This window comes from Anser brachyrhynchus (genome assembly GCF_964034855.1).
Source record: "Anser brachyrhynchus genome assembly, chromosome: 1".
Classification (NCBI taxonomy): domain Eukaryota; kingdom Metazoa; phylum Chordata; class Aves; order Anseriformes; family Anatidae; genus Anser; species Anser brachyrhynchus.
The window spans coordinates 11,532,164-11,555,905 of NC_137694.1; the positions used below are offsets into that span (position 1 = coordinate 11,532,164).

Here is a 23,742-nt window from a genome sequence, read left to right on the forward strand (position 1 = left end):
AATATAAAAGAGGAGAAATATGTTTTAGTCACTTAGGTTGAAAATCTGAATTCATGGCCTTATTCCTCAAGGATCCTCTGACTGTCTCTTGAAAGAAAAGTACTTCAGAGAGCCCATGCCCAGCAGTTTGTATGGGCCTTCCCCTGTAACACAGGCAATTCTGTGCTTTCACAAAGGGATGTACAAGCTCAGAGGTGAGCACAGCAAAACACAAAAAAGGCAGAAAAAAATACTAATACCAATAAACAATATAAACTAAATGTGTAAACTAGTAAGAGGTCTTTTCTACACACTTCTACAGCAACTGTTATTATGAAATGTTTGCAATTCATTTGACTACTGTAGAGATACTTTCCAAAATCAGTGGATACGGTTACAGTTTTTACTGACTTGATGATACCGATTTAAGCTTTATGGTGCAAATGACATATTTATTATAACCTTATTCCATTGCATGTGAATCAGAATACCACTTCGAGCTTTAGAATACCACTTCAAGCTTACCACTTTTTTTTTTTTTTGATGATACAATATCAACTGATAAAGAAATAAGGTTGGTATGAAGTAATGTAACCAAGGCAGCAACAATTTGTATCGCAGCCGATCAAAAGAAGGGTTCTGGGTCTTGCAACATGGTCAGAACCATTTTCTATGACCTTGTTTCATCTGAGAAGTTTCGGAGGTTGTTATTGCCCTTCATTGTTCATTAATTGTGAGAATTAGATGGCCTGAGGAATCTCTCAAACTTTGTCCAGTTGATTCAAATTTATTTTTTCTCCACTATGTAGAGTTCCCTTTTCCATAAGTTATGAAACATTGTCCAGTTTGGGGATACAATTGCTTCACAAGAAAAAGAACTCTAACTTCATGTAAAAACACTGATCTTTGAAAACAAACAATCTGCAAAGCAAATGGTCCACTTTAACCCTAGTTAAAAGAAGCAGCTGTTTCCAGGCAGCAAAATAAATACTGGGATCGAACCTCCCAAAGTAAATACACTCTGATGCCCTTTAAATCTCTTAATGTTGCTTTCAGCTATCTCACTGGAGAACTCAGGGACACTGGATAACCACAGCAGAAGAAGCAGGCTGAAAAGCCATCAGTATGGGATGAATTAAGCAGGTTGGTTTGTTTGTAAATACATAAAAATAAACTATGTAAAAAAAATCCTGTGGGAAAACAATTTTGAACATCTAGTGGCTGACAGTAAATCCTGTTCTGCATAGATGATGTTATGCGGAAATTCCCAAGATGGTCCAGACAGCCCCTGCAGAGGGGTAAATTGCCTGCTCAGACCAAATTAAGCAGGTTAGAGGCTGAGTCCTGATCCTAGAAATTGTTCAAGACTTTGAACCCTGTGGACCTCAGTGTCTGTAACTGCTCATAGCAGTGTTTCTCTCTGTGAAATTAAGCAGTGGTATTCCTAAATTACACACCTGTAACTTGCTTAAATGAAACACACCATAAATAACTTGCTACTTGACACAAATGAAAGTGATAGAATTAAGCTCTGAATCATAAGCACAGCTCACAAATTGACTTGAGTTTAGGTGAAGCAGTTGTGAGGAACTGCCTCAGCAACCTAAGCCCCAGCAGAGATACTGCAGCAGCCTACTGAAACAAAAGAGCATTTGAGAAGCACATGTATGCACAAAAGGAAGGGACCGGCGTACCTGCAAATGTCAGAGGAGAAGAAGCGCAATACCTGATCCTTCTTAACAAATGGAGGAAATGATGCCCCATCTGTGAATAAAATTAAGTGCTTTAAAGTAATTCCACTTAGAAGACGTACTTTAATTTCTAGCTCAGTGCTTAGTGCTTTCCCATAAAGCTGTGAACAAGGTAAACACAATGAGTCATTTGTAGGGAAAATATTTACATAAGCTACTGCATAATGACAGGTACTCCATGGATTGATTTTGTATTGATTTTGAAGGCAAGCCAAATGATGGCAGATATTTATTTTATTTTATTTTATTTTATTTTTTCCGCAGACATGAATCTACATATCATCAAGCCCATTAAAAACAGCAGATATAAATACCACTCCTGCTTAATACGATTCCCAATACCTGTTGCCACTGCTTCAAGGTTTATGTAGTCTAAAAAATTAAAGCTTTCTGGAGATGCTTGGTTAACCTGGAGTTATGGCACCCAGCGCTTATAAGAAATGCAGCTTTAGACTTCAAAACTTATTTAATAAACAGCACTAAACATTTTTATTTTTTTTTCCACCCAAGACTGCTCAATTGGAGCTTATGGTAGACAAGCAAAGAAGGTCAGAGGAAGAGCACTTTGGTGATGTTTTTCTCCCACTTGCTATGAAAAGAGCAGCTTGCCAGTTCAGATGCATATTTCTGTATTGCATGCAACTAGTGTTAAGTAAGAGGAGTCTCAGCCATTTTTCCAAGCAAGGTGTTGTAACAAACCTTTAACCAGTACATTTGTTACTTCTTGCAACAATTTCTGTTTAGTTTCTTAGTCAGCAACCCTAACCAAGGAATTGAAAACATCTGTGATATCTTTCAATCTAGTTGGCAAGAGTGAGAAAGCTAAATTACATACTGCCACTTGCCCACAGCTGACGGAAGCACTTTTCCTTAAAGAAAATCCAAGATCTTCCTAGAGACACACTCTATTTGTAAATCTTGGCAGTCTCGGAGTGTTTGCAAATACGGACTCGTTTCAAGCCCCATACAAGAATACTGTTTAATCTTTCTATCTAGTTATTTACTGTTGCTTGGAAAACATGCCGTGCTTTGCTGTGAAAGTTTACAAGATACAAAGGAATTCTCACATTTACTTACACAACATTTTAAACCTGCTCATTCTCTAAACACATTCCCTCCTGAGCAGTCACATTGAATGCTCATGTAAACTGTGTAATGACCTTTACTAACAGTGAAATTCTCCCCATTTTCACTGTATTGAAGCACTTAGTCTAGTTACCTGAGTGTGTTCATTCCATCTGCTGTGGAAGAAGACAAAGAAAAAGCTGATGATAGAAAAAAAGAAAAAAAAAAAAAAAGAAGAAAAAAAAAAGATTTGGGGCTCCATAAGAAGGTAAGTCCCAGAAACTAAGAAAATATCACTTCTTAATCACTAAAATAACTAATCCTTCCTGATACACAACCTTTTGGAAACTCAGACTCTTGGGAAGTATTTGAAATGCTTCAAAATTTCTTGTCACGTGCACGGCTTTTTTTAAGGAGAATGATCTATGCTAAGGAAAACTACATAATGTGGAGGAAAAAAAAAAAAAGAAAAAACAGTAAGAAAAAGAAAGAAAATGAAAGGAAGAAGAAAGGAAGGAAGAAAGAAAGGAAGGCAAAAAGAAAGGCAGAAGGAAAGAAAGAAAGGGGAAGAAGGAAAGAGGCAGAAAAAGAAAGGCAGAGAGAAAGAGAGAGAGATAGAGAAGGGAGGAAGGGAGGAAGATGTTTGTTTTGATAATTGCTCACTGGAGGCCTGCAGCTCTCTGCAAGTCTCCTCCATGATATCTGCCAGCCTCAACTCAACAGATTCCAGTGTTCTCACAGAGACATTTTCAGTCACCAAGAAGAAATATATCCCCGTGGATAAATATATCTTTAAACAACTCAACTGTTTCCATATGCATTCCAAAATAAAATTCAAAAATTCAACCCAATCTACCTCCCTTCTTTTTCCATTTTTACTTGCTACTACCACTTGTCTGAGAGCTTTCTTCCTTGCCAACTCAATTTCTTTTCCTATCTCAGGGAAAAAAAAAAAAAAAAGAATTAAAATAAATATATGAGAATAGACAGAAAAGTTTTTTTTTTTTTCTTCAACGGTGCAAATGAATATATGTTACTGGAAGGCAAAGATAATATTTTTCAACCATTGTACCAAAGAAAAAGAATCTTAGTTATACCATGCCATACGGATATTTATTAGAAACAGACAGATTTTTTTCTTGTCTTCTGCATCTTCTATAGCTGAAGTGTGCATATAAGTATAAAAAATAGTGTTTTAAATAGTGTATAATATATATTATATTAGATATATATGCATGTGTAGTAGCAGCAGTATATATACATTCATATTTATATAGACATTTAATATGCAGAATACAGAACTCTCAAAGTCCAAAAGTTAACATTAACATACATGTTGTACCTCATTATTCCTTTGCAATATCAAGAAATGTGTTGAAGTTTCAAAAAGCTTTAATAGGCTCACCTGTGCCGTTAACCAAATCACAGTAACCTTCCCAGTAAGAAAGATTCCTTTAACATAAGAAAAAAAAAGTCATGCTGCATGAATTATATCGTACTATGTAATCCATTTCACTACCTGTGTTAATCCTCACTGCTCCAGTATAAACATGATTCATTAGCAAAGGCATATGACAGGGATGTTAATTCATATGTTCAGATAAACTATATGATGCATTAGGTTAGGGCAAAAGCGATCGAGCTAATTAAGTATGGAAGACATTTAACTACTTGTATTGAAGAATCAAAAAATTATCTTAAATCCAAGCTCATAACAGAATCACAAATAGCTGAAACAGAGAAGTGGTTTTGCTCAGCATGGGGCTTGATCTAGCTTTCCTTGAATTGTTGACAACTTTCCATTTAACTATAGCTCTCAGTGAGCCAGGTCTTAATATGCAAACATTGAAAATATGATTTTTTTTCATATATACAATGCTATTATACCTTTTGTTTTTATAACTTTCAATTATTGCTGTTTTGCTTATATCTTCTTTTCCAGTATACACTCTGTAAAGTCCATCATATGTCCCATTATACTGTAACAAACACAAGAAGGAATAACAGTTAGAAGTACTGACCCAAGGTATTTTTGTCAGATTTTTCTTCCTTGCAGCTTCAGTTTTGATTTTAATTCACAGAATTATAACTGAAATATTGCCTTCTGATTGGTTTCACTTACCGGGTAGAAGACTCCCAAAACTGGGTCCAAGGGGAAGGGGACCTTGTTTAAGAAGGGGTCTTTGTATCCCCATAGTATTTCTTTCACTGTTCTGTTCTGCAGCATGTATGACTTAGAAGATTTAATCCAAGTGTTTAATAGTAGTTGTATGAAAGCATTTGTATACAGGGCAGGTGCAGCCTACAACAGCAATAAAATTAATGTTTAGCATAAAATTCTGCGTGAGCAGATCAAAAATACAGACCAACTCCAATAAATCTCTGGCAAAGCTGATAAGTAAGGTTGTTTCCAGACCTTACTCACTGTAAGTTATATTTCTAATTAAAACTACAACTCATTATTGAAACAGTTGCTGAGCATAACTTATATAAAACTAGACAATTTATCTTTACTGTTTCCACAAGTTCACTAGCTAATGTCTTTATACTTCAAGTCTCTGTGCATATAACATGGACTGTACAACTTTCATTTTCCTTTTTTTCATATCTCATTACTGCAGACTCACTCACATCATAAGCATGCAAGTACAAAGATACATGCCTTGTTACCTATTGGCTGTGGTTTAGACTTGCTATATTGATAAAATTATGCTAACAGCAGTACGATTCTATCCTGCATAAAACCAATGGAGTGCTGGATCTCCATTATTTCTTTAATCAGAAAGAATACGTTTTTGCAACTAACATGTTCTTTCCAAACAGTTTTAATTCTACATAACAGATGAACTTTTCCTATTTCAATGAAGAATGATGTGGTATTTTACCAGCCATGATTGTAATGAACTTTTCCAGAGGCAAAAACACAAAGTCAAGTCCCTAAAGCCACCGATCATCTTGTGGAAAATGAGCAAAAATGATCTATGTTGGCCCATGTGGTGAAGCAGGGAATGGTAACAATTTTGATAAGTAAATCTGTGTAACGAAAAAGTACCTCTCAGAGCAAGTGTTCACCCTAGGCTTTTTACTGTAGTCTCTCCTTGTCTTCAGTGCAATGGTAATGACAGTGGAAGAGTCAGAGCTAGCCAGAAAGTCGAAACAACCAAGACAAAGTTGCTCTCTTGTTTGTTCTCTCTCGCTCTCATTTTTTTTTAATCTCTCTTAGTCCATGCATTCCTGTCTGAATTTGAACATAAAGCAAGGGGCAAGCATGGATATGGAAAGGTTATGAGATAGAGGAGATGGGGGTTCAATCCCCTCAGGGTTAAGAAAGTGTGAAAAACATCTCTCTTGATTCCCTTGTGAGTATTTTGACCACAAGGTTATGATACCAAAGATGGGCTCTACTGATACTGTCAAGTGAGATAAGCAGAGCCTCTCTGGGTATTTAAACTTATCCAGGTTTTGTTCTGAACACCAAAATGGGGCTTGGATGCTCTGCTCTTACTTCCCCTGACATGGCTGCTTCTAGGCAAGAGCCTATGTTTACATCCGTAAAGAGCTACATGGCCCAAAATGTGGCAACTGAGCAGAGTTAGTGAATACCATGAGAAGAATATTAAGAATATCATGAGATGAAGGACTCTTAGTCCAGGAGGAAAAAAAAAAAAAAAATCTTTCTAAAAGGGAAATTCTAGCCTAAATTAGAACATAGGCAGAATAGGTCTGGTATGAATGAGGCAATTGACATTTTTTTCATCTTTACACTGAATATCTCTCCACTCTGCCATTAGCACCCACCCTCTCCCTCACAGTAGTCCTGAAAGCTCACATGCAGACACCACAGCATTAGTATGAGACACCCAAGCAACGCAGCTAGGCCTGAATACAAATATGAAATCTGTAAACATAGGTCAAGGGCAAACACTCAAATCCTATGACAACAGGAAAACATCTGGAGTGAAGTACAGGTGGAGTCTCCTGTGATTTCCTCAGGAGAACTAAAGTCTCAGGAGGACTGGAGAGCTCTGGTGATGCCGTTGCGTTGGGGCAGAGGGGCACCATGGAAGCAGTGAGGCCATGCATACACTGATTTAACACAGTCTCCCCTGCAAAGCAGGACTGAAGATATTATGAAAAGAGTATGGAAAACCCACATTATACTGGTCATGCTGTACCTCAGGTAGAACAGGAATCCATCCACAACCTTTTGATTCATTCCCACACTAAAATTGACTAGAAGGATGCTTTTGATACATCCCATCCAAGCTGATGACTTTGCTTCCATTGACAAGAACAAGTCAATTTTCGTTTACAGTTAAGATTACCCTGGGAGTATAAGGAAACCTCAATGTAAATGCAATATGTCTTCAGAATCTGTGTTATTAATGCTTACTTCTCCCCTTATTTTTTGAATATCTCAACATTCAAATGTGCATATTATGGTTTGTTTTCTTGACTTACAACAACAGCGAGGTTCAGGCATGTGATGGTATCATTTTCTGTCCCAACAGACATATCAGGTTCAAAACGAGCAGCATTAGGCAACATGTAGGATATTGTGCCATCAGAGTTTTCTGTGATATTTTCTTTGGCTAAATATCGCACCCTTGAAATACAAAATAATAAAACACAGAATATTTTAAAATCTGATTTTCAAGTCAACACATAACCACATCTGACTGAAATTTTTTGAAATGTTGATGGACACTTTTGAAGATGAATATTTTACATTTTAAAATCACTGAAATGGTTCTAAACTTTTCATTTGAATATTTGTAAAAAATCTATTTTATGTAAAATATTTTTCTTTTCCAAACATTTGCTTAATGCCTAATGCATTTTTTTTGCTTGATACTAAAATACAAAGATTTATTTTTATTTTTTATTTTTAATAGCAATAACGGACCTTTTATCTTTTTGTATTCTCTTCTGAATTAGTTATGTTTCATCACATTTTTTCTAAGCTTTTTCATGATTGCATGTTCTTAGAAGGGAATGACTCAGGAATGGTTTATAAATGCCCTTAAGATTTGATGTGATAGGCCTGTGTTCTAATAAAAGAGATTAGAGGTTAAATCCATACTGGGAGCTACTTTATTAATATTTCACATCAATACGGTGATTTGTAAGCAGTCTTTCAGCACCACTGAGAAACATAAAAGCCCTTCTCCATCGTGCCTGTAAGTGCCTATATTTCTGTTAGGGGATCACTGAGGAACAAATCTCTGAGCTGTTACAGTTCTGGCTTTGGCTCAACTCTTTATGTACCCATCCTCTTGCTGACCCCCCTGCGGAGGTGGCATCCAGCAAGCGTTGTATTAGTTTATGCTGTAGGTCTAAAAAGTTTATCCCAGTTCTGTTCCAGAAGGGATCATCGTGCTCCATCAGATCATCCAGCCTGGGCATGGGAGGACCAGAAATTTCAGAGCACTTTTCTCCATGGTACAGATGTAACCAGTGCAGGGTGGGACCTACCCCACAAGCAGCTGGATCTTGGCTTCTCAAGAGTGGTTTGTGTGCATGCCATTTTAGTTAATGGACTAATGTGTAGAGCACCTATCTAGAAGTTGGGAGGTTTGTTTTCTAAGTAACGTTACTTCTAACTGGAAACAAAAGGCTTAAACAAAGTTTCCCACTTCCCAACAGAGTCTTGGGGATAACTGCAGTTTCAAGGACAGTTGTTCTACTCTGTAGTAAGCAATGAAACATTCAAAGGGAAACCGAGAAAGAGACTCAGCATTGCAGTGATTAAGGTACACCCAATATCTCTGATCAAGGGATGTAAGGTATCTTTTGCTTCTTAGATGAGCATGAATGCAGCAGTGAGAAGAGCCTGTTTGTTGTTGTTGTTTGTTTGTTTTTTCCCCAAGAAATGAAGCCATCATTTCTTGAACAGTCTTATCTAGGCTATCAGCAGAGATTTATCCCTGAGAGTATATGCACCACCATGACCAGAGTAAAAAATGCTTGTTTAGCGGGAGTTCAACTTCTGCAATATTTCTCAACTGCTGAGTTTCCTGACTCCTGCATAACCATCTCCTGTGTCTTCCCAGGTACTGTATGAACCAAGATATTCCAATGATAAATTAATAACCTTTTAGGCATTAAGGCGCCTGTGGTTTAGATACAGCAATACAAAACTACCTGGCAAATATCATATACATGTCAATGACATTAAGAAAGAAATGTCGTATCATTTTAGGAAAGCAATTTCATAACAAGACTGCTAGTAACAGCTAGGTACTTTCCTGGACAGGGATGGACTGTTGCATCTAGGCCTTAGATAATACATTTCAAAAAAAAAAAAAAAGGTTTTCAGAGGGAAATCTGAGTAAGAAAAAGCTATAGATTAAAAACAAACAAACGGAGCAAAATAAAATAAATAAAGGAGCAATAAAACAAAACATATTATTAAAATAAATATGAGTGTTATACTTACATGGGCGATGTAAGATGGGACAATCTCATGTTTTGGGGGTATCTGGCATAATTTTTTCTAAGTAAAAGACTGGTAAACACTGAACAGCAACAAATGCAACATGCCTGTGTGTTTTTACGGTAAACATCTTACTAATGAGCAATAGTTTATCACAAGAACAAATAGATTCACATCTGATTACCTGTTCTGGTATCCCAACGTGAAACCCTGTAAGAAATGTTTGTGATTGCAGTGCATAGCTGCAAATATTTAGGCATTTTTGACAACTCTGACTACAATGGGATTCTGGGCTTTCCAAAATCAGTTTAAACAATTTTAACTCAGCAGAACTTTTTCTGGCTTTAACAAAAATTCTGATATGACATGTCACATATTCAGGAACTATGGTTACCTGTACGTGTAAGGTCCTCTTTGTTCAAGTTTTGGACGTGATCCATTTTCTAACACCTCTGTTGGATTTTGCACATGAAAGATCCAAAACTGTCTGTAAACTGAGCTTCCTGGCACAAGCCAATTATCAAAAGCAATGGTACCATTTGCAATAACAGCTTCCTAAAAAAAAAAAAAAAAAATTAACAACAAAAGATGACTTTTATGAGGTATACAGCACATAATTTTGGCCAACGTTTGAAAGCAGCCTGATATTCCTGTGCAGCAACGGCAAATGTGAGTCCCCTTAAAAGAAGTGATCACAAAGCTGATATAACTGCTACCATAGCCAGTAGAAAAGCTTTCCTATTGCTGTGGTTGGTCATCACTGTAATTCCCATTCTCTAAACTTACGGATTACTTCTAAGAATAAAAATTGTTAATGACTGAATCATACCCAGAAGTTTTTAGAATCCATAAACTAATTTTCATACATTTTCATGCATTTTCTAGTATCCCAGGGGAGGAAATGGGAGCTATCTCTGATCTTTACTTATGCACTAAGTCATTTCACCACCAGAGAAAGTGAATAGTGCTCTTGCAGGACTGTTTTTTGTCAGAAAATTCTTGTGACCAAGACTAAGACTTTCTATGAAATCTCTCTGCTTTTAATATCATTTATTTAGGAAGGTTTCCCAGGTCAGAGAATGAGGACAAAATAGGGAGAAGGAGCAGACAGGACATTGGGAATCATTATAGACTAACCAACAGCTTTATGTGCGTGGCACTCAGATGTACTATGATAAATGTCTACCTTGGGACTTCACAGTGAAAAGGATAGTCTGAAGGTACATATCCTATATTGTCAGGGGAACGTGTGTTTTGTTTGGTCTTCATCCGACCTGTTTCTATACAATTTTCACAAATCCTTGGGAAAATAGATTTTCTTTTTCCCCTGGTGGTAAAAATTTAGAAAAGGTTTTTTAATAAGAAGAAAAGTCTAGGCTGCCCAGGTCCAACATATACCATGCTTTTTAGCAGAGTTGTGCAGTATTATAGTTAATTTCCATAGCTCACAGAGATGCAGAAAGCAATAGACTGGAATCTTCCAGACAGTTATGTAGCAAGAAAAGGCATTTTAAATTGCAAGATTTGCTAGATTTTCTTTCTAACTTAATTTTCTGCCTCTAGAGTTTGTTTAGCAAGCACCATCCAAGAAAGGATAATACCAATTAAGAACTACTGTCATGAAAAATGAATAAAATGTGTTAGAGAACTCCTAGCACAGACAGGATGAAAGCCTATTTGTAAGGTAGAGCAGCAAATGCTGTTGGTGGTGTAAAGAGCTGAGCTTGCTGTCTGAATATCTGCTATAATTTGTGTGCATTTGTGTGAGAGGGGAAGGAAATTTTCCACAGCAAATGTTTTATCAGCTTGAGGGCTTGCACTCAGACCTGACAGATAAAATTCTCTTCAGTCTTGTTTTGCATACCTTCAGAGGCCAAGGACTGTCCCAGCTGTGATCCTAAGTAGAGCAGGCCATTTCCTTTGTGAAGAGAGATTCCATGAATTGGAAATCGCCTTTTGTGTTTTCATAGAGAATTACTCATAGGACCTTGGAGAAGCAGGCTGATATAAAGAATGGGAGTTGGTGAATGTGATACCCATCTAAAAAAAAAGGCAGGGAGGAGGATCTGGAGAATTGCAGGCCTGTCAGACTGACCTCCATGCCAGGGAAGGTCATGGAGCAGGTCATCTTAATTGCCATCACACAGCACGTACGGCACAACCAGGTGAGTAAGGGTTTATGAAAGACAGGGCCTATCTGACTAACCTGATCTTCTTCTATGACAAGGTCACCTGCTTAGTGGATGAGAAAAAGGCTGTGGATGTTGTTTACTTGGACTTTAGCAAAGCATTTCTCCTAGCAAGCATTTCTCTTTTAGCAAAGCATTTTCTCCTAGAAAAACTGGCTGCTCATGGCTTGGATGGATGTACTGTTCACTGGGTAAAAAAATGGCTGGATGGCTGGGCCCAAAGAATAGTTGTGAATGGAGTTAAATCTGCTTGATGGCTGGTCACAAGTGGTGTCCCTCAGAGCTCAGTACTGGGGCCAGTTTTGTTTAATACCTTAACAATGATCTGGATGAAGGGATTGAGTGCATCCCCAGTAAATTTGCTGATGACACAAAGCCGGGCAGGAGTGTTGATCTGCTTGAGAGTAGGAGAGCTATCTAGAGGAATCTGGATAGGCTGGATCAATGGGTGGAGGCCAATCACATAACCTTCAACAAGGCTAAATGCTGGGTGCTGCACTTGGGTCATAACAACCCCATGCAGTAGTGTATGCTTGTGGAAGACTGGCTGGAAAGCTGCCTGGCAGAAAAGGACTTGGCGGTTCTGGCTGACAGCCAGCTGAACATAAGACAGCAGTGTGCCCAGGTAGCCAAGAAAACCAACGGCATCCTGGTTTGTATAACAAATAGTGTGGCCAGCTGGACTAGAGAAGTGGTTGTTCCTGTATTCAGCACCTGTAAGACTGCACCTTGAGTACAGTGTTCAGTTTTGGGCCCCTCACTACAAGAAGGATACTGAGTTGCTCAAGCACGTGCAGAGAAGAGCAATGAAGCTGGTGAAAAGACTAGAAAACTGGACACGAGGCATGGCTGAGGGAACTGGGGCTGCTCAGTCTGGAGAAAAGGATGCTGAAGGGACCTTATCACACCCTACCACTACCTGAAAGAAGGGTGTTTGTCTCTTTTCTCAGGTGACAAGTGATAGGATGTGAGGCAATGTCCTCAAGTTGCACCAAGGGAGATTTAGATTGGATAGCAGAAAGAATTTCTTCATGGAAATCATGCTCAGGCATTGTAATGGGCTGCCCAGGGAAATGGTGGAGTCACAATCCTTAGACGTATTTAAGAGAGACGGAAAAATGCAGGGAAATCTAAGAGCATGCAGGAGTCTATATCATCTTTTTAGTACAACCGGGAATACCCTCTTTAACAACTGAGACTGTAGGCTAATTGATGATCATTTTCATGTCCTGTTCCTTACTGCACCTTACTGTACTGTACTATGTACTTTCTTATCAATCAAGAACTAATTTGCTGTCCACCTACGAAGGTGGGGTGACTCTCCCTTACTTTTTATGCAAGAATGATTACTATGTCCCTATTATATGCTTGGGAAATGCCAATGGGAAAGTAGGACCTTGGGCATTGTATGAAGAGTCCCCAGGGACTGAAGTACTGGGGCAGACAGGTAACAGTGAGTTACCATGTAGATTTGCAGCCCACCATCTACTCTGTGCTTTTTCCTCCCTGGGGGTGAGCTTTGAGGGGACAGCCAGTCTGATCTGACAGTTCTGCAGCTTTGCAGCCAAAGGGGAAAGACAGCTACCTCTGTCCTCTGACCTGACCCAACCTCTTTTCCCTTCCTTTGTGCTGTCTCTCATTCCTCAGGAAGCTGTTTCTGCTTTCTGGACTTAAGAAGATTTTTTTTTTTTCCAGGTTACCTTTCTGCCAGTGCTGTGGGTAGGGGGAAGGATCAGATGAGAACTACAGTTAAAATAAGGGAAGCAGAAGGACAAAAGAGGGAGGGGGAGGAAGGGAGTAAGACCATTATTTTTGTTGGCAGTCAGCCATTATTGTTACTAACATTTCTCAACAAAGGAGGTGGCATGTATTTCACTGCCATATACTTCAAGAGTTCAAATAGTGAGTTTAAGTGGAGGAAAATTTAGAGCTCTCTCCTTAATCATGTCTTCATTTAATAAAACTAATGTTCTCACACTTACAAGCCCTGGGGCTTTGTCTGTCTGATCACTAGTGAGGCCATCCCTAAATGCTACTCTGCTCTGTGACTGGTCACCGTACTAACACTGACACATTTTGTCCACTATGATTTTACAAAAGGTAGGGTAATTTGGGAAACTAATAATTTGCAAGTGATAATGTGAAACACTTTTCAGCTCCCTAGTAATAGAAGCATGGAATGGTTTGGAAAGGACCTTAAATATCATCTAGTTTCACCCCCACCCCCACTGAATTAACTGAGTTAGTTAAGGAATAGACACATATTACTTTGTAAGTGATGATGATTCTCTTATGTATTAGCCTTGCTATTCAAGCTTTGTTGAATCAAAACTTTTAGTCCTTTTAGATTTCTTGGTCATAACAAATTATGGAAGCCAATCAAGCTTATCACTGATAATGCTGGAATATATATGATCAGATCACTAATGTTCTGCTTGGAGCCAGCAGTTGCGGTTGCTTTAGGTTCATTAGTTTAGATAAAGAAGGTGCATATGACTTTCACAGAAACAATTTTAAATTAGAAGTGTTTCCTATGCCTCCAGCAGCTGAGAGGAAATAATCTGGCTAATCATAGAAAACATATCTAGAGAGATGGCTAAATGTAATAATAGCTAAAATTTATAGCTATATTTATAAAAATAACAGAGACTAACCCTGAGGACTCTACTGAAATAGTGCAGCACTTAGGTATTGTGGCAAAATATTCTCTATTATCAACTAATAGGGAATTTAATATATTAAGTGTCTTCTCTTAATCTCCTGAGTTCACACTCTCAGGCAGGCAACAGAAGTTCTCACAGAAGTGGCAATAAAGATTTTTCTGGTAATTGAATCAACTAGCAATGGCTGTGAATGGTTAGACCTGGAAAAAATAAACTGAATTTTGTCTAAGGTAATAATATTGTGCTTAGGGAGAAAAAGTCAAATAGCAGTAATTGACCATGTAAAAAATATCTCCTTTCAACAATATTGGATGTAAACTTTCTGATCTGTTGTTTTGAATTGATTCCTCTTTTTGATTATTATTATTTTTTTTTAATATTAGCTTATAAGACATGACAATGTGCAACAGAATTGTGTAAAGTCAGGTAAAAATGTACATTTTGATGGCCTCAAACAAAATATTTTTTTGTAACGAGCTCTGAAAAGTTCATGCTTCACTCCTAACTGTAACAAGGTCACTTTTCCAAACCTCTAGGACCTTCATGGAATGGAGGTCATCTATCCTACTCTGTGGATAGATGCAGTGTTTGGGAAAACTACAGTTTTTGTCCTTTGGTACTGAAATCAAAGCAACTTTTAAGGGGGATATCTCCTTTGCCAGTATAGTACCAGAGCTGAAATATTTTAACACTAATCTTGTTCAATGGATCCCAGCCAAGATGCTGCTGCTGCTGGTGTCATTTTAGTGCGCTCCTCAAGTGACAGATTTTTAAAGGGCCTCTTAAAATATTCAGAAATAGAGAGAGTAAGAAAGAGAGAATATTGAAACAGCTTATCCAAAAAATTATTTGAGATGTGAGTAAGAGCAGTCAAGTTGGAAAATACAATAATCTGTTTTGTGTCGAACTACAGATGTATGTTAATAAACTGGAACACGTGACAAGGTGACATTTTGGTATTATATGTTATACGGACTTCATTTTAGAGAAGGGTGGAGAGCAGCACCTATCTGCTAGGAGATAACAGCCTACACTCTGAGACTGTCTGACGAATATCTAAGGGCAACTGAGATTGCATATACATTTGCAGATGCTTTCTCTGTGCTGCAACAACAGTATGAAGTCTTCCAGGAAAGTATGACCTGCAGTGTTTACTCAGGCTAATCCTTCAATGACGGCAATAAAGATGAAATGGGGCTTATAGGGTTTGGCCACCTGTAGCAATGTATGCTTGAGGGAAATGTGCTCAGGCTTCCGCTGCTAGCAGAACAAGAATGGCAAGAACTATTGATTGTATTGATGATACTACAGCTGTTCTTTATTGTGAAATGCCATGAAGTTCAACCAGACTTGCTTAAGAGAAAATTGATGATTATGTGATTTGACTAAATGACGATAAGTTAATTTACGACAGTTTGACTTGTTATAGAATGAAGTGTCCTAAATATATTGTCAGGAAAAAAAAAAATCAGTATTTTTATCTCTAATCTAGCAATAATATTTTTGTAGCAAAATTCATTGTAGCTAGGAATGTAAATTTGGTTTTGCTGTACTGTCAGCTTCTGTAAAGAACTGGGATTTACCCTGAAATAGAATAAGTAGAAGAACAACTGTGGAGTCTCTTTCAGGCTTTGGATTGTGCAGAATGTGAAGACATAATTTGGCTTATAAGGTGATGTCTCAAATAATTGTTCCTTTTTATTAAAAATCTGGTATTTTGACACTTGTTTTCATCCTAGTGGATGAAAACCCAACTTCAGGCTTTGCCTTGTATCAGATAAAATGGAAATATGAATGATACAGGTCATATCTGAAAGAAAGTCTTGCTCATTATTATTTTTTGTTTGTTTTATTGCTTGTTTTTCTTTCTATCCTACAGTTTCTGTTCTTGAAAAATTCTAGATAAAACTGTCACTGAAATGGATCTGTTTCAATGAAACATTTCCTTAAAAAATGACAATTTCAAAAGTGAAATATTTCAGGAAAAAAAATGCATTTTTAGTATTCACTGCTCAGCAGACCTGTTTCCTTTGCTGTCAGCTATATATTTCTATTAAATATAACTGCAATGAATAGCAAATATTTGTTTTTCTTGCTAGCCATTTCATCAACAAAAATAAATAAGAATTAGGTAGATTCAAGACCCTCTTGTGTATCTACTGATCGCATATTTCAGCTGGTTTACTTTGACATATCTGTTAAGAAAATGAATTGTCTTACAGTCTTATGGTTTCACTGAATAATCATCATGATAAATAGAAAATAAATAATCCAGTTTGATTTGTGGTTAGGAAAAAAAAAATACATTCTTTTACTTAAATAAATAAAACCTATACAAATTTACTCTTGTATTACTCATATGAATACTGGTACAAATTCTCCTTTTTATATACTTCAAACAAGCTGCCTTGAAATATAAGCATCTGAAACATGATCACAATGCACAAAATTATAAAGAGTCTAAAACTTTACCACTAGGAACTGATGCAGGTATAATTTAATGTGTAGACATTTGCAAAGCATGCCATATAACTGGTTCATTATTATAAGTAAACAGACGAATACATAACATTGCTAGTGTGTATAATTTGCTTTGAAAACGCTGAATGGCATTAGAAAATGTTCTGGATTAACTCAAAGTAAATTTTAAATATAAAGAGATACACATTTAAAAAATACATGTTTTCTAAAAAAACTGCTATTTCCTCAATATGCCAATCAATTAAAATTATTTGTGGATATAGACTTTTTTTTTCAAAATATTGGAAGGAGAGTGATACGTTAGCTAGTGAGATATTCCCATGTTTCTTTTAATAATTTTTATTTTCTATGAATCTGAAAATATCATGAAAAAATACAATCAATACTAAGAATTGAATAATTCTTCTGCTTTGTCAAAATTAAAATGTTATGCAGAATATAATATAATATATAAATAGAAATATACAAATATTGCCCCTGTACTCAGCTCTGGTGAGGCCGCACCTTGAGTACTGTGTTCAGTTTTGGGCCCCTCGCTACAGGAAGGACATGGACGTGCTCGAGCGAGTCCAGAGAAGGGCGACCAAGCTGGTGAGGGGTCTGGAGAACAAGTCTTACGAGGAGCGGCTGAGGGAGCTGGGCTTGTTCAGCCTGGAGAAGAGGAGGCTCAGGGGTGACCTTATCGCTCTCTACAGTTACCTTAAAGGAGGCTGTAGAGAGGTGAGGGTTGGTCTGTTCTCCCACGTGCCTGGTGACAGGACGAGGGGGAATGGGCGAAAGTTGCGACAGGGGATTTTTAGGTTGGATGTTAGGAAGTACTTCTTTACCGAAAGGGTTATTAAGCATTGGAACGGGCTGCCCAGGGAGGTGGTGGAGTCACCATCCCTGGAGGTCTTTAAAAGACGTTTAGATGTAGAGCTTAGCGATATGGTTTAGTGGAGTACTTAGTGTTAGGTCAGAGGTTGGACTCGATGATCTTGAGGTCTCTTCCAACCTAGAAATCTGTGATACTGTGATATTAATTAAAATGCAGAAGTTGTGGTTTTATTTATTTATTTATTTATTTTTATACAAATTGATGCTAGAATCTAGGCAAGGCTTCAAGAGACAGTTTAACATTGTTTAGGTCTCCACTTCCTCGTTTAAATTATGTAGATGATGAATTAAGGGCAGTCAAATGTAATGACCCCAAGGAGACTCTGTGTCTCCTATGTGGATACCCCATGGCTTCCATGGTATTTCCGTTACTCCATGGTTATACACTCCTTTTCACTGAAGATTTAGCAAGTTAACTTCTCATTTTTAATTACAGACAAAATGAGATTATAAAGACAGAGAGAGACAGAGAGGGAAGGAGGAAAGGGGGGAGGGAGAGAGAGGAAGAGGGAGGGCAGAGAGGGGGATAGAGAGAAAGAGGGAGGGAGGGAGAGGGTGGGAGAGGAAGGGGGGAGAGGGGTAGAGGGAGGGGAGAGAGGGAGAGGGAGAGAGAGGGAGGGAGGGATATGTTTCTGCCAGGTCTACAACACTGCTTCAATTACTCTTCACACTCCTTGAACCAAGGAGATGTGTATGATGAGATCATGTAGTCTCATGAACCATGATGTGTTTGAATTATATAGTCACAGATCATGATCTGAATGCACACAAATCTAAAACTAGATTCTGCATCATAAGTTTGTTTAACTTACGTGCAGTAGGTAATGCATAAGTGCATTGAGTGAGTTCCAAAATAAGGGAAAAAAATGCAGAAAAATAGGTGGATCATCATGGGGGGAAAATGAAAAAATAAAAAATAAAATAATAACAATCGTAATTGCAATAAAATAAAAAATATGTATTACTTCTAAATTACATTAATAAAAACCCATCTTGAAAAAAATATTTTAGATTCTCATGTAAATCATGAAAGAGAGGAAGTAAGTAAATACAGTAATGTAATTAATATAGTTTTAAGAGTTCTGCAGCAACTAGTCTTAGGAAATTTTGGATTGTTTACATTACAAAGACTAGTTTGTTTTTTTTAAAATAATAATAATAATAAAAGAAAAACAAAAGCAAAAAAGCAGAAACAGAACACAAGATTCAGAAATACTGACTATCCACAAACCATCTGGATTGAAAGAAGAAATACTTCATACCTTTTCTATTGCTTTGCCTATAAGGTTGTCTCCAACTGGTATCAGAACTCCTCCAAAGATGGCCAGCACAGCACCGATGACAGCCCCAGTGAGGAGCCCACAGTTTCGGTTACAGCCCATTCCTCTCCTTCTTCAGGGTGCAGACAGGCAATGTAAAAATATCCTTGCTGCAAGCCTCGATGTTTGTTTTTTTTTGTTTGTTTGTTTGTTTCTCTCGCTTCTTGGTCCCAACAAACTCACTGATCTTCCTGAGTGAAGCTGCTAATATAAGGAGAGAGTGAACAAAAATCACATTCCAAAGGTCAAAAATACAAAGTGCATTAGGTGAAGCAGGTAGGGAGATAACAGGTCAAAAACAGACAGTGGCAAACAGTGCCAAAAAAAAAAAATGATATACACACTTGGCAAGATAGTCACTTGTTACATATTGTAATCTCTTTTTTCCTGAATTCTCTAAAATACCATTAAGTGTGTTGTTTTGTTGTTGGTGGTTTTGTTTGTTTGTTTCCCCCTCTGTTTTATTAGAAAAAACTGTCACAATATTACTCAGCTGATACTCTTCTTCAGGCAAATACATTTTCAGAAATCTCTTTGTGCCAAAGCACGAGGTTATAGCCTTCATCTTTTGTCACACTCTGCAGTGCCCATGGCTCCCACTTCAGGCAAAATCAGGAGTTTACACTGCTAGTGGGAGCTACCCAGAATGTGAATGTATTCTACCTTGGCAGTAATGCCAATCTCTAGTGAGAGACACCTATGAAAAATTTGTCTTTCCTGACCTCTGTCAGTCCATATTCTAGTACTGAAAGGATAAATGTTATTTCAGCAACTTCATGGCTAAACCATGACTGGATTTTCTATGTAGAAGTTGAATTCTTACTCTCAGTTGTACACCCCATCACCAAGTTTCATTAATCCCAGTTGCCTACAGAAAGTCAGACTTTTTAAAACATTGTCTACATTTTGATCTTTGGAGGCTGTAATACCCTACATGTCATTGAGTATCGGAAAAAACAAGTTTGCAATTATTCTTTGGGAAACAACAGTTGCTTGTAATATGTGGTAAAGTATTTTGACATCTGGTCCCTACTGAAAGACAGTATAAAGAAAATCAAAATGACACCAGTGTTGAGAGATAGTAAAACATAAGCTCCCAGTGGTATTTTGTCCTATTTGTTACTGTTTATGAATAACTGAGACAAAGAGCTTCATAATTTGCAATTTATGCTTGCTTGGGAATTAAACACAGCCACAGATTTTTTTTGTTTATTTGCCTTAGACCTCCAGATAACAGTAACTCAGCTCTTTTCTATTTTAGGTGTCATTACCCATAGTCCTTTTTATTCTTAACAATATTTGTTTGTCAAATTATTGTGCTCATCTCTAAATCACTTTTAAAGCAGGTGTTATTTGCAGGGTTAATTACACATTCAAGGCCAAACACAGAGAGCAAAGGAAAACAGAAGGATGTAGTGAAAGAACGACTCAACCTGAATTCCCAGCTTACTCATGAGGATTAAAAGGCTAAAAAACTTACTGGATTTCTTAATAGTAAAGTAAGTGTAGGAACAGCCACATGTTTTATTTTTGTGAATCCCATATTCAGTTATAAGGTCAATTTTTATGGGGGAAAAAGAAGACACCATGCATGTGGTCAGCAGGCTGTGTCCCCTTGTGACTGTTGTCACAACAATTATATCGTGTCTGCACCTGTGCCCAGTCGGCTCCTTTCATCTGCTCCAGACACCTACCTGTTGCCTGCTCTTGGGGTAGCAGTTCATGGGTCCCTTGACATTAACAATGACTATTTCTGTAGGTTTGAGCTTGGCTGGCATTTTAATCATTTGTATTTGGAAACTTGTGGGTAGGATGACTGAGTGACTACTTCTTGCAATCACAGGACAATACATTGGCTATAAAAGTCATCCAGTCCATCCACCTGCTACCAGGTGATTCCCTGGGGTTCCCACATCAAAACTTTACACTCTGACCAGCACTTACAGCACTTACAAAGGACAAGGAAAGAAAACATTTAGCTAAAGTGTTTACATTTCACTAAAGACTGAAAAGAATGTTTATATAGGTGTAATTTTTTTTTTTTTTGTCTGCAGAAGGAGATGCACCTTATTTGAACTACAGGTTTGGGTGGTTGCAAGGGGGTAACATTAAGATTTTTTTTATTTTTATTTTTTTTTTAGAAAAAAGTTCCTTTTCCCAAATTTTTGTGCAACCTGTTGCACTGTTCATAAATATAGCTGAAAAATTACTTGAGTGATTTATAAAAATAGAAAAATAGCAAGTTATTAACATCTCTATAATGTACTGGATGGATGGATGATGTGGTTAATGGCAAAATTCTAAACATGCTCAAGTTAGAATTTCAAGTTAGACCTTAAAAATTTTAAGTGACTTTCACTAGGACCAACTCTCATATGCAGACATGTTCATATCATTGTCTTTAGTTTGGCAAAATCTGACTGTTCTACATAAGTAGAAATTCTTAATTAAAGAAAATTCTGAAAAATACATATTTCAGGTTGAATTTTTATCCATCCTTTTTTTTTTAATGAGAAAGTGTGGAAATACACATTTTAAAATTAAAAATGGAAGTTATTTATTACATAATTGTTTAAAGAGGGCTTTTAGACATTGTCATGCTATTTTTTTTTTTTTTTTGGCTTATGTAATGAAACTTCTCAAACTCAATAAAAATACATATTCCACTGGAATAGGTTTCCATCTAAGCTTGTATAAGCGGTTCCAGTGGATTTTTATGTTAGACTGACTAGGTATCCTTCATGATTACTAGCAATAAACAGCTAGAAAGCAACTGGCTGCTAGTAACTTGTGTCTCTTCCAAGCTTTTGTAAAATGTAAGAGATTCACCCTTCTCCCACCAAACACAATGCAATAACAGTCTAGACATATCTGAATTTATGCAATTCAAATTATCAATTACACAATTTCAAAGAAGAGAACTCACAACATTATACAGTTTCACACAGATGTTATTAAGCTACTCTTATATATCATAACTTAACATAAAAAAATAAAGACCAAAGTAGTAATTTCCAGAAAGAATATAGTTGTATCTGGCAATTCATATTCAAGTGAAAAAAATTTTACCTTACACAGAAGTACCATAAAAATTAGATATTGTCTATAGACTATATCATTTAAACTTAGACATGACAATAGGATTAACGAGAATATTTAACTCATTCTAGACCATTGGGTACATATATTTAATATTGTTTTAAATATACCTAATAGAATATTAGCAATGGAAATGATCCATTCAAACATCTGAAAAGACAATTTATAAACAATAGAAGGAAAAAATGCAAAGTTCTCTTAAACTTTTTCTTCCCTGCTTTACCTATACTTTTTTTTTTACTTTTTTTTTTTTAAACGTATGAATTTAAAGCAAGTCCTCACAAAACTGAAAAACATTATCTGCATTTTCTTAATGACTTCTCCAGCTCCAACAGTCATTTTTAAACAGTTTGACATCCACCTCTTTAATTGTGACATAGAACCAGATTTGCTGCCCCAAATGAGAGAAACTAAATGAGGAAGAAGCAATGTGCATAATGAACATGAAAATGGATTTTGAAAATTCTGATGAGAATTTCAGCCCCAAAACAGTGGGGGGATTTAACATAATTACAGTTCTTCTGTCCAAGGTCAGAGTGTGGGACTAAAAAACATGAAATTATTAAGAGAAAAATTTGCAAGGAAGAGGTTATTTCTGTTTTGTTTTTTCCTTTAAGGTTTTATGCATTTTACAATTACAGTCCTGAATTTTTATCTGCAAAAGTAAATATTACAAATATCACTTTTAAAAGATTCCAAAATATTCCTAAATATTCACCTGACTCCACGAACTGTAATTTCAAGAATATTAAATATCAAAAAACAGAATTATATTGGGAAATTCAGCCACACTGATCATAGAGGACCATTGCTAACATTGCAGAGTTTCAGCAATATATGTACAATTTAACTCAGTGTTGCCAAATCCTATCATTTTATTTTATATTACAAATAAATACTTTCAAGATTTTTCCAACAAGTGAACTCAAAAGTCTTTTTTTCTGAGGAACTTCCCCCCCACACACTTTTAAATGTTGTATTATATGACTCACCTTGAATAAGGGCAACTGATTTTTCAGCTGAATGTACAAGTACTTAACACACGACTTGCATTAAGTTAAGAGAAAACAAGCAGCTAAATCTCCCCACCAAGGACAAATCCTCTAAACGCCAAGGGAGCATTTATATATTCCAAGAGATGTCAGTTCCCTGTTTATCTTCCTGCCAGAAGAAAAAGTTAAGTTGTATTGGTGCTTGAGGGGGGCTGTCTATTTTTGCAGTCTGACTAAATGCCACTACCTACATCTCATGGTAATATACTTAGCAGCTGCAATCTTTGTCAAATTTTGATCCAAGTGAGTCAAAGGTCAAGGAGACAAAAGGGTAACTTACTTATTTGGTTTGTGGTCACTTCTCTAATATCCATTTGCTTTAAAAGTGCTTCTATTAGCATGTTATCACTAACCAGTTCCTCACAGCTTCTTTAAGATACAGAACATTTTCAAATACCCTTTGCTATACAGCATGCCTTGCTGTATAAAGGCTTATTATTGCAATCATTCTGTTTCAAAATACAGTATAAACACCTTTGCAGTTTAATCATCAAGATAGTGCATTTTCAAGTAAAATAAATACATACATAAATCAGGAAATGTCAGAATATTTTCAAAGGTTTTTTTTTTTTTCCTCACAATTTGGATTACAACATTTTGTCATGAAGTGCTAACTTCCTCTTATATTGCAAGGTCAATGAAGTTAATACCACATGCTTCTTTTTCTTAGTGTATCTAAAAATCAGTTTTACATTGATATCTACTACCATATTTAGTGTCTACTAAAAATTAAAAATTATCAGTTGGGCAGTTTGCCCAAATCAGATTTTTTTTTTTAACCTTTTCATCCTGGGTGAATTACATGAATGGATTGTTCTGAAAGGTTCTTTTG

The 23,742-nt window shown here is 36.7% G+C and overlaps 1 protein-coding gene and 1 long non-coding RNA gene across 12 annotated transcripts in view; one reads left to right on the top strand and one right to left on the bottom strand.

Moving 5' to 3' along the window:
* CD36 (CD36 molecule (CD36 blood group)) overlaps window positions 1-23,742 on the bottom strand; it is a 39,562-nt gene that overhangs the window by 6,849 nt on the left and 8,971 nt on the right. For 5 of the 11 annotated variants that reach the window (XM_080577229.1, XM_080577225.1, XM_080577226.1 and 2 more), the window contains 7 exons: window positions 18,703-18,963; window positions 9,626-9,786; window positions 7,257-7,401; window positions 4,918-5,097; window positions 4,683-4,774; window positions 4,201-4,247; window positions 1,674-1,743 (listed from right to left, as the gene is read on the bottom strand). In XM_080577229.1, coding sequence (XP_080433355.1) covers window positions 1,674-1,743; window positions 4,201-4,247; window positions 4,683-4,774; window positions 4,918-5,097; window positions 7,257-7,401; window positions 9,626-9,786; window positions 18,703-18,822 — 815 coding nt within the window. In that variant the 5' untranslated portion in view covers window positions 18,823-18,963. Of the gene's footprint in view, window positions 1-1,673; window positions 1,744-4,200; window positions 4,248-4,682; window positions 4,775-4,917; window positions 5,098-7,256; window positions 7,402-9,625; window positions 9,787-18,702; window positions 18,964-22,850; window positions 23,019-23,742 lie in introns of those variants that run through there. The other 6 variants (XR_013945413.1, XM_080577222.1, XM_080577221.1 and 3 more) reach the window with 4 other exon arrangements.
* LOC308188339 lies at window positions 5-2,981 on the top strand. Its single transcript, XR_013945418.1, has 2 exons — window positions 5-1,122; window positions 1,995-2,981. It is a non-coding gene; the product is annotated as an uncharacterized lncRNA (long non-coding RNA).